This window comes from Sturnus vulgaris, chromosome 4 (genome assembly GCF_052056855.1).
Source record: "Sturnus vulgaris isolate bStuVul1 chromosome 4, bStuVul1.hap1, whole genome shotgun sequence".
Lineage (NCBI taxonomy): Eukaryota > Metazoa > Chordata > Aves > Passeriformes > Sturnidae > Sturnus > Sturnus vulgaris.
The window spans coordinates 23,540,588-23,553,669 of record NC_142246.1 but is presented as its reverse complement, the minus strand read 5'-3'; the positions used below and the strand labels follow the sequence as shown (position 1 = coordinate 23,553,669).

General features: G+C 34.3%; 1 protein-coding gene across 1 annotated transcript in view; it reads right to left on the bottom strand.

The window, feature by feature from the left end:
* Positions 1–279: 279 nt before the first annotated feature.
* Positions 280–13,082, bottom strand: part of SLC30A9 (solute carrier family 30 member 9) — a 35,858-nt gene continuing 23,055 nt past the window's right edge. The window contains exons 16-18 of the mRNA XM_014871077.2: positions 11,655–11,784; positions 8,808–8,921; positions 280–7,308 (exon numbers count right to left, since the gene is read on the bottom strand). Coding sequence (XP_014726563.2) covers positions 7,264–7,308; positions 8,808–8,921; positions 11,655–11,784 — 289 coding nt within the window. The 3' untranslated portion in view covers positions 280–7,263. The remainder of the gene's footprint in view (positions 7,309–8,807; positions 8,922–11,654; positions 11,785–13,082) is intronic.

The following is a 13,082-nucleotide window of genomic DNA, read 5'->3' as shown; positions in this document are numbered from 1 at the left end:
CTCCCTCTTTCGAAATGGCTGAGATCACTTGCTTGGTTATTCCAACAGCCCAAAGACAGCCCAAGATTTGAACTTGATCTCAAATAAACAAGGTGAGGCCCTCAAGTCTGTCACTTCTCTGCTCAGGTGAATCTTGCGCCATTTGATTGATTAGAGAAAAAAATAAACTAACACAACAAAACTACAGGAAACCAATAAACTTCCCTTGAGAAAGGGAGTCTCTTAACTATGAAATTAAACATTTTTAGCAATAAGGACATACAGCGCATAGCCAAAATCTTTCCTGCAATATGTTGCTTGACCATTTTATTTCTGGTATTCAATACCACACAGACAAAAACTCCAGTTTAAGTTTCTCCACTTCATCAGCCAGATTTCTAACATTTTTTAGTCTTCTTTCCAACCACATAAAATTTTTTAGCCCAATTAGAAGCAGTTCCTCCCATAACTGGATAAATAAGCAATTTTATTAGTATTAGTGATAAAAAGTAGCACTTAAGTGTACCAGACAGTACATTAAATCCTTTCTAAGCTGACTAATTTCAGGCTTTTTCTTAAGAGGCTTGGACAGCTTTGCTGGGATTGTGAAACTGTGGTTACTATGCAAGCTTAACACCTAAATCCAACTTCTTCAAGGAATTCTTCATACCATTGACTATACGCAGACATGGAATGCATCTCTAATACTATCTATCATCCTTATAACTGGATCAGGACAGGTAGTCTGAACTGGAGAGAGTGCCAGTGGAGCCTCTGAGCCAGGCAGAAAGAGCTTTCTCAGTTCTGGGGAAGGAACAGCCTTATTTGAAGGCAGGGGGTGAATAGGATAAAAGGCAGAGTTGCCACTGAGATTCAGAGAACAAATACAGAGCTTGGCCAGCCTGGGCAGGTTGCTCCCTCACCAAGCATATGCTATGGAAGAGTGTGTGCCAGCATCACAAAGACAGATTGAAAAACTAGTACAGATAGATGGATAGAACCTTTGTTTTGCATCCATAAAACAGTTATATGCAATTTGAATTCAGAAACATAACAAATCATCAGCTGCCTAAAGCCACTGTTATTGCTAACTTTTCCAATACGTATAAAATTGCTTAAATTAACAGAACACAACCCTTACTGGCTATGTAACATTTTACTGAATAATTACAACTTCCAGACATGATACAGAATGTACTGAATTCAAGTATAATTACAAAACAAAGAACATATGTAGGTAAGTATTCCAATGTCTATACCTCACAAATGAAAATTATTTCCCCGTACTAATATGGAGTAACCAAGACACAGAATGGAAAAGCCAATACACCAAAATGCAAGGCGTGGGGTGGGGAGGGGGCTGGTGAATCTAATGAAAAGGCTGCAGGGAAAAATGGATTTTGTCTTTTGAGATTGACCTTTGTAAATTCTACCACGAGTGAAAAATCCTCACTGTTGACTTTCAAATTCAATACCATCTTGGCAATAGCCCCAATGCTTTCCGAATGCTTCTGGCATTTTTCAAACACTTCTCACACAGCTCTTTTAGAATATTTAATTTGAGGAAAAACTTACAAAATCCCTTTTATATTACATCGTTTATACAGTTTTTTTTTTTCTTCTGACTTGAGATTTGAAGCAGCTGATCACAACCTCTAAAGTTTTAAACATAGTCTAAATTTAGATTACAAAACCCAAATTTATGCTAGATTATGGACCTGTATTCCACTATTTTAACAGGCACCTCCTCCCCAAAACAGAACTATGAATACTGGCTATACAAAAATTTGACTGGGCTTGCTGTTAGTGTAACACTTATAAAAAGTAACCACGACCTTTTCTTTTAATTGAAGACTTTGATTTACACATGAAAAAATGTCCACAAGCGCTCTATGTAATATAGAATATTTTACGCCTATCTATTACAATAGGCTATAGTGTCTGTGGTATTTAAAAAACATACATCCTTTTCACATTACATTTTGAATGTTTTATCTCCCTCTCTGAATGTGGTTTAATTAAAAATCTTGCTTATCCACAGACATCTCAACAAATTGAAAAATACAGACTAATGTATTCATCAATGACTACATTCCACTGCAAGATTTCTGTAGACCTCAGAACAGAGCACTTCTTTTTCCACAGCACATTCAGTATGGTGCTTCAGTCATCTTCTGTATTAGAGAGTCAATTATTTTCTCTTTAATTCACTCTAGCTTCCACTTCCACAAATAATGCTACTCACCCTCCACTTACCAAGCACATACCTCACCAACACTGAGATTACAACATCACCCTTAGCAATTTTCAGTGGACAAATAGGTTTGTACCTGCAAGGCTGAACACCATATCAAGACATAGTTAAATAGAGACTCTCATTTTCAGTTAAGAAAAAAAAAAAAGTTTTTGTTGAGGGCATTACCCTACTATCAGAATATTGGTAAAAGAAAGAAATCATCATCGCACCTAGTTTTGTGCATTCTAATAAAATGTAATTTCTTACTGTTCTTTACTTCTACAATCATTTCTTATTTTGGGACAAGTTTCTTTGATTAATTTCATCCTTTCCTTTTTCCAAACTATTTCAGTGTCTTAGTTGTTTTCCTTCCTTTAGTTTCATTTCTTTTGATTCAGCAAAGCCTGACTGACTGCAGTTTCTATAGACCATACATTCACTTAGAGCTTCTGTTTTATTTTCCTCAAAGGACATACATTTCAAAAATTGAACTACTGTGCTTTAGAGCCTGGATTCCTATTTCTTTTTTTTATGTAATATAGTCTACTTTGATCTTAATGATTCGTATCTCACCAACAAGAAAGGAAAAATTACTTAAGCTACAAAAACAAAATCTTTTTGGTACATCTCAACTTCTCATTTACATTATGCAGGTAAACTGCAAGAGAGATGTTAGTGGTACTCTCTATTCAGAGCCAACAATAAGAATAGAAGCAGCACAATACTTCAGCTAGAAGGAAAAAAGCACAGTCATTTTATATTCACTTCTGTATTTAGGTATGCGCAGAAAGGAAGATTTTGTACATATTCTTCAATTGTTCTACCATACCAAAATGCCTCAAGAACACATGACCAAAAAAAGAAATACTTTGTTTTCAAATCTTAAACAATAGGGTGCTCTGGTTTCTTCTATAAGGAAGACATCTAAGTCAAGTTTAGGAAAAAAAGACTACTTCACTGACAATTTTCAAAAATTGCCACATTTTGAATAAAAACTCTTTGCATGAAGACTGTATTTAACATACTCATCACTATTTAGAGGTATTTCTATATTTATTTTGTTACAGATAAAAAAAAAAAAAAAACAAACAGCAAAGAGGACACAGGACTGCAATCAATGTATAACCTAGACAAAGCATACCTAAAAACATTCCTTTAAAAACTCTCCTTTATCAAAGAGGGGGCAGTAGAAATCTCTTAAAAACTGAGTCTCCAGATACACCTGAAAAAGCTGCAGCTGACAGAATCAGAAAACTTGGTTTTGGCTAACATGGTTTGTAGCTTTCAAAGCAGTAATCACTATTCTCAACTATTAATGAACAAGAAGTACAGCACAAAATTCACAGACCAAGAGTAGAATTTAGCCCTGCCTTTAAAAACATAAGATGTTCATAATGGCTTCTTCCTCTAAAACTAAGAATCTCTTTAAAAAAGCAATAAATTCTCTGTGGTAATTCAAGGAAGGAAAAAAAATAGAGTCTAAAAAGCCTTCAGTTCAAGGATGAGTCACAAGGAATAAAGGATGCAAACTTGTCCTTAAAAAATGTGTTCCTCCCATTACTTCTGGACCAGAACACAAACAACCAAACAGTCCCTGTAATACAGTAATCCACTGGGGTATTTACTACTACCACTACATCCTTAAACAGTGCTTTAAAAGTGGAGGGGAAAAGGGACACCACATCAAAGCTGAATTCCAGGGTATAATGGAGACAATTTAGACTTGAAGTTCATTGCTGGGGGAAAGATAATCACTTCAAAATTTTATCTTTTACAGAAAAAAAATTTCTACAGAAACTCGGACTTAAAATACATTAAGATCATTCAGTATATTGAAACATTAAGACAAGTTTTTCAAACATTGCAAGTTTTACAGAATTATGAGTCACTGCACAGCATGTAAGAAATCTTTCACAAAGCAGAGAGGGCAGCCATACTTTGAACGCAATTTGAAAAAAATAGAACGTGCAAAGCCAGTTGACAGAAATAAATTATTTTAAAACACCACACCTTAATTGAAAAAAATCCTAGAATATAATTTTATTGTTAGGCAAATCCTCACTTCTTTTCCTTAAAATCAGTAAAAAAAAAAATCAATTTTGTAATTGCATCTGTGATAAAGAAAAATTCACTCCTCCACACATGTACAGTTCTTTAAACTGAGGACTCTATCATGCAAAGGTAAATGTATTGGTTAATTATTTTCCCCAAAAACAATAAAACAAAAGTAAACTAAGTAGTGGACCCACATTACCTCAAGATTTTGACTATGAAGATAGTTAAACAAAATAAGCAGTAAAAATGTCATATCTGTGAAAATCAATTTGCAAATTATAACATACAAATTAAAATGTAACAGCTTGGAATTACTATTCCTTTCCAACCTGGCAGGCTCAAAGAGTCAGTAATCCCATCCAAATGCATGACATGTAAACTTACAAGGTACTGCCAAAACCAGTCTTGCCTGCCTTTTTGTAGTACATCACTATCCAAGTCACTTTAAAAAATGGGACTGAGTCCTCAGACTGGTCAACAGTAATGTACCCAAAAACATTCAAATCCTGGCATCTTAAATTTAACATATTGTGATGATGTAATCAGTAAAGTAACTGGGAGACAGGGAACTCAATTCTATCTTGGAATATAAACAAAAGGTGTGAATGGGTATTTTTCTGGCTCAAATAAGGAAAACTAATAAGATCAGAAGTCAGATGAATTACATCTCCAATGAATAAAAGACCATTTTTATAGGCTTTTGGAGCAAGATGTCCTATAAGAATATAAACTCATATCTCCTCTTGAAAACTATATAGGAACACTGCTATTGAGATAACATTTACTAATCCTACAGGGAAAGTTTTGCCCTGCAAAGTGCACACTGACACTATTCATTCATCAATAACTCCAGTAAACCAATTGGATCACATTGGCTTGTCTTCACTAACCTCTGCAGGAGGAACATTTCCCTAGTTTTACTTCTCTTCAGGTTTTTGATTTCTGAAATAACTGGTTTATTAATGTGTTTATTCAAATTCAAAATCCATATAAATATTCTAGGGAGAAGAAAACATTTTATGCATTACCAGATTCCAGTACTCTTCATGAATAAGACTAATACCAGGAGAGTGCATACTGAGATGAGATGAATTTTACATGGAAGGGCAAGGAGAAAGGTAAATTATTTATCATGTGCTAAAATATGCCTTATTTATTTGATATGGGAGACTTCCAAATTACCTCTAAACTATATTTGAAATCAACAGGCTTAAATATACTAACTATTTTTACAACAGGAGAAAACCAGATAAAGTAAGCCTTTTTTAGAATAAGCCATATAATAAGGTAATATGCTATAAAGAAGCCACCAGTGAACAGGGATTATGGAAAAAGGTACTGAGGAGAGCCTTTCACCCACAATTGCTGTATGTGAAGCCCCATCTGTAACTTAACTCTGGAATGTTTTATACTTAAAATGACCAGCATGCAAAGTGCTTTGCAGTTGTCAAAAAGGCATGTTATTTTAAATCCTCATTGCTCACTGGTAAGTGACACCTAATATAAAAAAAATTCTAAAATGCTTTTAGTAAAATCTAGACATATTGGTCTCCACAATGATTTGCTACAATGCTTTTAATATAATCTTAAATTGATTTTTGAAAACTTACGTTTCATATCAACATTTCTTCTTTCAGCAATTCACAGCAACTGAGTTTCTAGGATGGTCTTATTACCACCTGTCAGCCACAAGCAAATCTTATTTTACATTAAAGTGCATAAAGAATTTTCCTCAGTGCTATTTAAATATGGTTATTTCACTTATATTTCAACCTGCATGTTCAGTACTCATGGCCTTATTAATGAAGGCTGGGTCTCAAAGGATCTGGTACAACTTGAGTACCTACTGCAGAAAGCCTTGAGACAATTGTACACAGTTGTAGAATTTCACATTTCAAAGTTATAAACTAATCTAACATATCTCTGGATTGTTGAGGACCACTGATAGAATTACTCTACTTTTCCAAACAAGCAAGGTCAAGTTATAAAAAAATTCAGAGTAAGTGGTTTTGAATTCAGGTAATATCTAAAGGCAAATAAATTAAAAATAAAATGTGTTCATTTGTTTAATTATAAATAGATCCTTTTTACTATTATATATTCCAGCTACATCTCTCGCATCTTCTAGCAAAGACCATATCTGGCAATAGTCTACCAAAATATAAAAAGCCAAAAATGCCAGGTAACTTTTAATAAGCACTACCATAAATATCTCCCAGATTACATCTGAAGATACTTACAAATAAGAAAACAAGTGTCAAAGTAGGGAAAAAAGCAAATGAAATTTAAAGAGAGGAAGTGCACCGAAAGTTGTATGCAGTAATTTTTCACAGTAATTTAATGTACTCTGGCTAAACCCATACAGCTGGCTCCTCTAAGGTGAAAAGCCTTGTTTTCCTGAAGTGCAGTTGTAATTGCAATGGTGGTAAAAAGCAGGTTTCCAGGTCATGGTACTTGAGAAAAGGCCAACGCCCATTTGAAACAATTATCTCATAGAAAAGAAAAACTGTGAAACAATCACACAGTTGAAATATTACAATTTAAGGTTGGCAGGTTCCACTGGAACAAACTCTTCCTATCTAATCTTAATATCTCCCAAGAACCTTTAATGATATCTTGAAAGAAACTAAAGAAGTGCAAACAGACTGCAAAGGGACACAAACTGAAAAACTATGTGTGTTGTATAGTTTCAGGCAGCTGTATTTGCCTAACTAAACCTCAAGTTTTAAGTTCTGAATCGAAGTAAATATACTTGGACAGACTCTCCTGTGGAATTTAACTCAAGTAGCTTTTTGAAGCCGATTTTGCCATGGAAATTTTTGTCTGCGAGTCTAGCGCTCTTCCAGAAACAGAAGCAGTGCTAACAGTCCAGGAAGCCTAGAGCAAAGGAAGCGAGGTTCGGTGCTGAGTCACTGCAATCTCTGAAGCTTTCCAGCCCTTTATGGGACTTCTTTCCACAAGGGTAGCAACCTGAACATTTCTCCTGTTCAAGTCTACAGGATCTCCAAATCCACATGACGAACATCAGGATTTCGTTGCTGAAACAAAATTTAAAAACAATGTATTGAAAATATTCAAATATATTTTTGCACATGGTTATAATTAATGTGCTTCAGCTATGTTGTCAACTGGATAACAAAATCCCCTTTTTGGGTAACATAGGGACTATTTTAAAATAAAGAAGAGTTTCAATAAACATTGTCCATATTATAAGGCATTTTTGGAAGGCTAAGTCATCTTTTTATTTGAAAAATTCTTTTCAATATCATGGATAAATTAGTTCTTATGCTTTATAAAGTATGAAAGAGTTCTCCATACTTTGTACTCTTTTAACAAGGGAGTAGATTTTTATATAAAACTGTTCAGATACACGTATATATACATATTTCACTTTCTTAAAGTTCTAACAGATACTTTCCTGAATAACAGGTAAGATTGCCAAAATAATTTGTTCTACGCCACCAAAGCTATTTATAAAGATTCAGAACACTGTTTCTATTAAGAAATATGCATTTTCTGGTATTACAGAAATGTGTTATCACCATTACATGAATTATACAATCCATGAGAAAGTCATGATTTCAAAGACATCCAGCATGTGAACCTGACTAGTATATTTAGTAAAGCATATTCAATTCCAACACAATCACTATATATATATGCCTATATCAAAAAGCAGTATCCATGTGTATAAAAAATTTAGGCATGATCCTGCTCCTCAAAAACCATGCATGAAGAACTGATTCAGACAGTGTAATTAAAATTAAAAAATCCGTTTTGATTCTTAAACAGGACAACCCTAGGCATAGAAACTTAAACTAGAATATTTATGAAATATAACAAGCAAGGAAACACATGCTCTTGAGCAGTGCCTCATGGACAGAAGAGACAGTCATGGCAGGACTGCATTTATCTGGGGGTCAGTGTAGTCAGAGTTCTGACTTCATGCCAGGAAGGTAAGACTGAGCCTCAAAATACTTGCAAAATTAAAAATGGGAGCGACCCTTTCTTGCATCAGCCAGAGGATATTTAAATCGCACAATGAAAAAAAAAAAAGGTAAGACAGCTGAGAGGCTTTTGTGAAGTAGAATAAACACTGTACAGCTTCAACAAGAGTGAAAGATATTGAGTAGCACTCCCATCACCTAGAATTATTTGATGCAATTCTAAGAACCAGTTTAAAAATAAAAAAAAGAAAATTTACTTTTATACAGCCAAAACAGAATTCCATAGCCTATAAATAGTCTGACATTCTGAGACTAGATGAAAAAGACACTTTCAGGTCTATTAAATGAAAATTTGTTCTATGTTGGTATAAAATGGCACAAAAGGTGTAATAAATGGATCAATGGCCAAGTAAGGATTTGGTGGTGGTCAAAAGTTACATAATAATACCATAGTAAGAAAATCTGCATTTGTAATATCAACTCCTTTCCCTCTCTCATATTTACAAATGAAATCCCAGAAATTAGATGCAGTGATATTGTTTAAAATATATCACAGAATAAGCATTCACTAATAAACAGTTAAAATTTACCTTCAGGTCCTTCTCAAGTCTGTCTACTTCAGCTCCCAGCATGTCAACGATATTCTCACCATGCTTAAGCATAAAGGCTTCTAATTCTTCAAGGGTTTTCACTTGCTGAATTTCCTAGGAAGAAATTAAATTTAAGAGATTGAGATGAGGAAAAGAAAATAAAGGAATAACACTCCAGAGGGTCTTGACATATTTCAAGAGGGAGGAAAAAAACCTAAACAAAACACTTCAGCTTTTGCCATTTACTCTCAAAACATCATCTGTTCTTGTCTCTCAAAGACACAGAAGAGTTGCATCTATTTGATGAAAACAGCTGGCTCTCTCATTACATCTGCATTTGATACAAAACCTTCTTCTGTCTTAAATTGATTTCCTCCTTAACTTTCCAAATAAGTTTAGAGAATTTCATTCATTTTTTAGAAGTTTCTGAGGTATTCCTCACAGCAAGGCAGAGCAGGGTACCCCTGTGTATACTTTCTCCATTTTCTACATGCTTGCTATTCCATTACACTGCCTACTCTGGGCATCACATAACCAACTCATCTGAAAGTCCACAAGGATTACAACAAATGCTGCTGTAAATATGACTCTTCCATAATATCAGAAATTTGAAGACAGTTGACTCAGACTAAGAGACCAACAGCATATGAAACTGAAAGAATGAGATTAAGGAAGACAAGATGTTAAATTCCACCCTCCAAAAATCCACAGACATCAGCAGCACCAAAGCAGGAACTACAGTATTGCCATACAATCATACAATGGTTTGGGTCAGAAAGGGCCTCAAAGATCATCTAGCTGTTTCCCCACTGCCATGGGCAGGGACACTTTCTGCCACACCAGATTACTCAAGGCCCTATCCAACCTGGCCTTGAACACCTCAAGGGATGGGGCATCCACAACTTCTCCAGGCAACCTGTTCCACTGTCTCACCACCCTTACCAATATGGTAAAGAATTTTTTTCTTATATCTACTTTATGTCTATCACCTTTCAGTTTAAAGCCATGAGCTTTCCTTAGAGGTCTCACACCAAGCTGTCTGGAAGTCATTTGTCCTGTAGTTTTTCTCAGCTGCAGTATGTTTAGGATAAATAGGCTACTACAAACAAACTATGAAACACTAATTCTTCTCGTGCATACAAGTACATGACAGCAACTTCTTTCCCCTTCTCAGTACTCTAAAACTGAAGAGGAATAATGTAATTGAGCAAGTTTAAAATATATCTCAAGCACAATAACCCATTACTACAATCACAGCAAGTCTAACAAGAAAAAACTAAGGTAATCTAAATGACAGCATTTCAACAAATATTTCACCACTGTAAAAAGAATAAAGTTGACAGCAGTGCTGTTTGAATGAGCTGTTTATTTGAAAAAGTATAGGTCAAAAGGCAAGCACACTGTCTGCCTTTGACTGTAGATGGCTGAAGCCTACTGAAAGGAGCTATCCTTCAAGGACGGTTTTATAGTTGATATGAGGTTACTACATGAAACAACGACCTATGTAAGAAACAGTTGCCAACCCAGAATCAAACAGAAGATCTTTCCCAACAATACTCAAAGTATTGGAAGAACTGGTGAAGGTAGTATGCAATTGCCAAAGGGAATAGCAGGTAAAGAATACAAGTTAACAAAGCTTTTAAAAGAAGACTAGTATACTAAAAACTGCAACAGCAAAGCAATATAAAACCAGGCAAACTTGCAGTGTCTCAGTGGTACAAAGCCGATAGCACTCTTCCTCTCAAAAATGCATGAAACTGAAATCCAGTAGATGAACAGATCAGATATTGCACTATACATACACATACATAATTCTTATTTTGACATTAACATGTTTTTAAAACTGGGATACTGACTAACAATTTTTTAAATTGCAATATAAAATTTAAAAGTAAGCATAACTTCTAAGTCATGTTTAATGGACAGACAAAATGCAGACATCTGTACTTCATTTTGAAAGGGCAGAAAATAAAGAAATTTTATACAAAAACAAATGTACCTAAGCAAGGTACCAGAGAAAACAAAAACTCTGTCTTGTCAAAACATTTTGCTCAATTAAAACTCTTAATTTAGATAAATAATTATTTTCTTTCTATTTCATAGTTCTTCCATACAGAATACAACAGAGAACAGTTCTACATTTCTATATTGAATAGCAGGCTTAAGAAAAGCCACTCTGAACTATACTGAAATCAGAGACATTTACTAAAGGATGGTTAATTTTCAAACATCATTAGAATGCTAAATCATGTGATGCAAGCAATCCATATTCACACCGAGTCTGAACAACTGGACCTGTAAACACAACACCCAGGGCAAATGGCTCTGCCAAAACAGATGCCTATTTGCAGGTGACAGCTTCTAGTTTTAACTGCAGATCTTGTAATTCAATAAATGTATTGGATTAAATTATGTTCTCATCCATTTTTTTAAATCTGTATTTTTTAACAAAACAATCACCGAATTATAGAATATTTGGAGTTGGAAGGGACACACAAGGGTTATTGACTCCAATATTTATATGAATGGGCCATGCAGGGAGCAAACCCACAACCTCGGCATTATTAACACGTGGCTCTGACCACCCGAGCCAATCTCAAGGATAATGAGTTAAAAAAAAAAAACAACCTTCCTCCTTCTCAGGCCAAAAGCAAGTCTTTTTCAGCTGCACATAATACAGTTATGGCTAAGTACATTTAAAACCCTACCACAAAGTAAGGCTGCAATCCTTCAAATGAAGAAGTGAAATGTATCTCATCTATTTGCAAGTCTTGGGTTTAGAGATACTTGAGATTGAAAAGTAAATATCAAATATTGGGGGTTACAAAAGCAATTTTTTACACATACTTGTAGCAGCTGTTCAATGTCTTGTTTTTCCAGGTAAGACCGAGTCACAACACGTCCATCAAAGTCTACTTCTGCCTTGAATCTCACTTTGCTCATTCCCATGTCTGTGGCTTTAACATCATGAATGGCTCTGAAACACACACATTTTTAAAGAAAATGTAAAACAACATAGAACAAACCACTAGCTAGTTTGACTTCTCATGTTAACAATACTGTCACCACAAAACGATCCTGTAATTTTAAAAGGTCAGTCTTTGACAAAATATCCTCATTTTGTCCACCCACACTTCCATTGAATACTAATTTAAGTTCAACTGGTTACATCATTTCCACAGGTGCCTGCAACACCAACACATCTATAAATCACTGCAATAAAAGACAGTTAATTAGATGCATCAAAGATTTAGAACTAGACTAACAGTATATTAGAAAAAAAAATCCACAATTAAAAATGTGAGAACTTCCCCATTTTGTGTTAAAAATTTAAGTCCAACTTATTTTCCTCTGCAGAGAAGTTTTTGTGGATATATATGACACAAGGACACACTGCAATTATAAAAGTGTCCCTTCCTAAAGTTGGTAAAGGCATGATCTTTTGGAAAATTTTCAAGAATACATTTGACATAAGATAAAGTTATGGATATTGTGTTTAGAACTCATTTTTGATCCTTCAGAACTATTAATCACAGCTTATCAAGATACACATATTCAGCATTTACAAACAGATGTATTTATTAAAGGCTCCTAATAAATACTAGAACATGAAAGCTCTAATGTTTATATTTTGGTCCTCTGAAAAATTCTGGATTTCTGTAGCAGAGTTTTGTTCCAGCTTATTGGATAAATTCTAATATATGAATATAGGTAGTAAACAACAAGCTCTTAATTTTTCTGGGATAAGAAGCAAACTCAAGACCAACAAATACTGTGATGAATTTCAAAAGTGAAATAAACACAAAACAAAATACTTCATTTTTTTGGTAATTATATTAACAAAAACTCAGTTTATGTTCAAAGCCAAGAAAATTTAAAATTGCCACTGCAGAGTAAGTTTCCACATTTTTTTCATCAAGGTCAGAAAAAATAAGTTGAGTCTAAAACATGGGACACAAATCACAAAAGGTTCACATTTTTTAAATTCTTGCTTCTGACATTTTCAAAGTAAAACAAGTATAAAAGATTTCAAAAACTTTTATTAACAGAAAAATGCATTCATGACTATTTGGTAAATTCTTAGACAACATTTAGATTCAGGAATGCAACTCATTTGCTGGAAAGTACCAAACTTTACTTGCATTTATTTTGCTAAATTGTGCAATTTCACAGAATCTGTAAATTTAGCATGCCCTTTGTCTTAAGCAAATTTACTCTTCCCAGCTAGAAATGCTTCTTTGCATCAGAGTGTTTATAAATCATAAAAAACTTCAC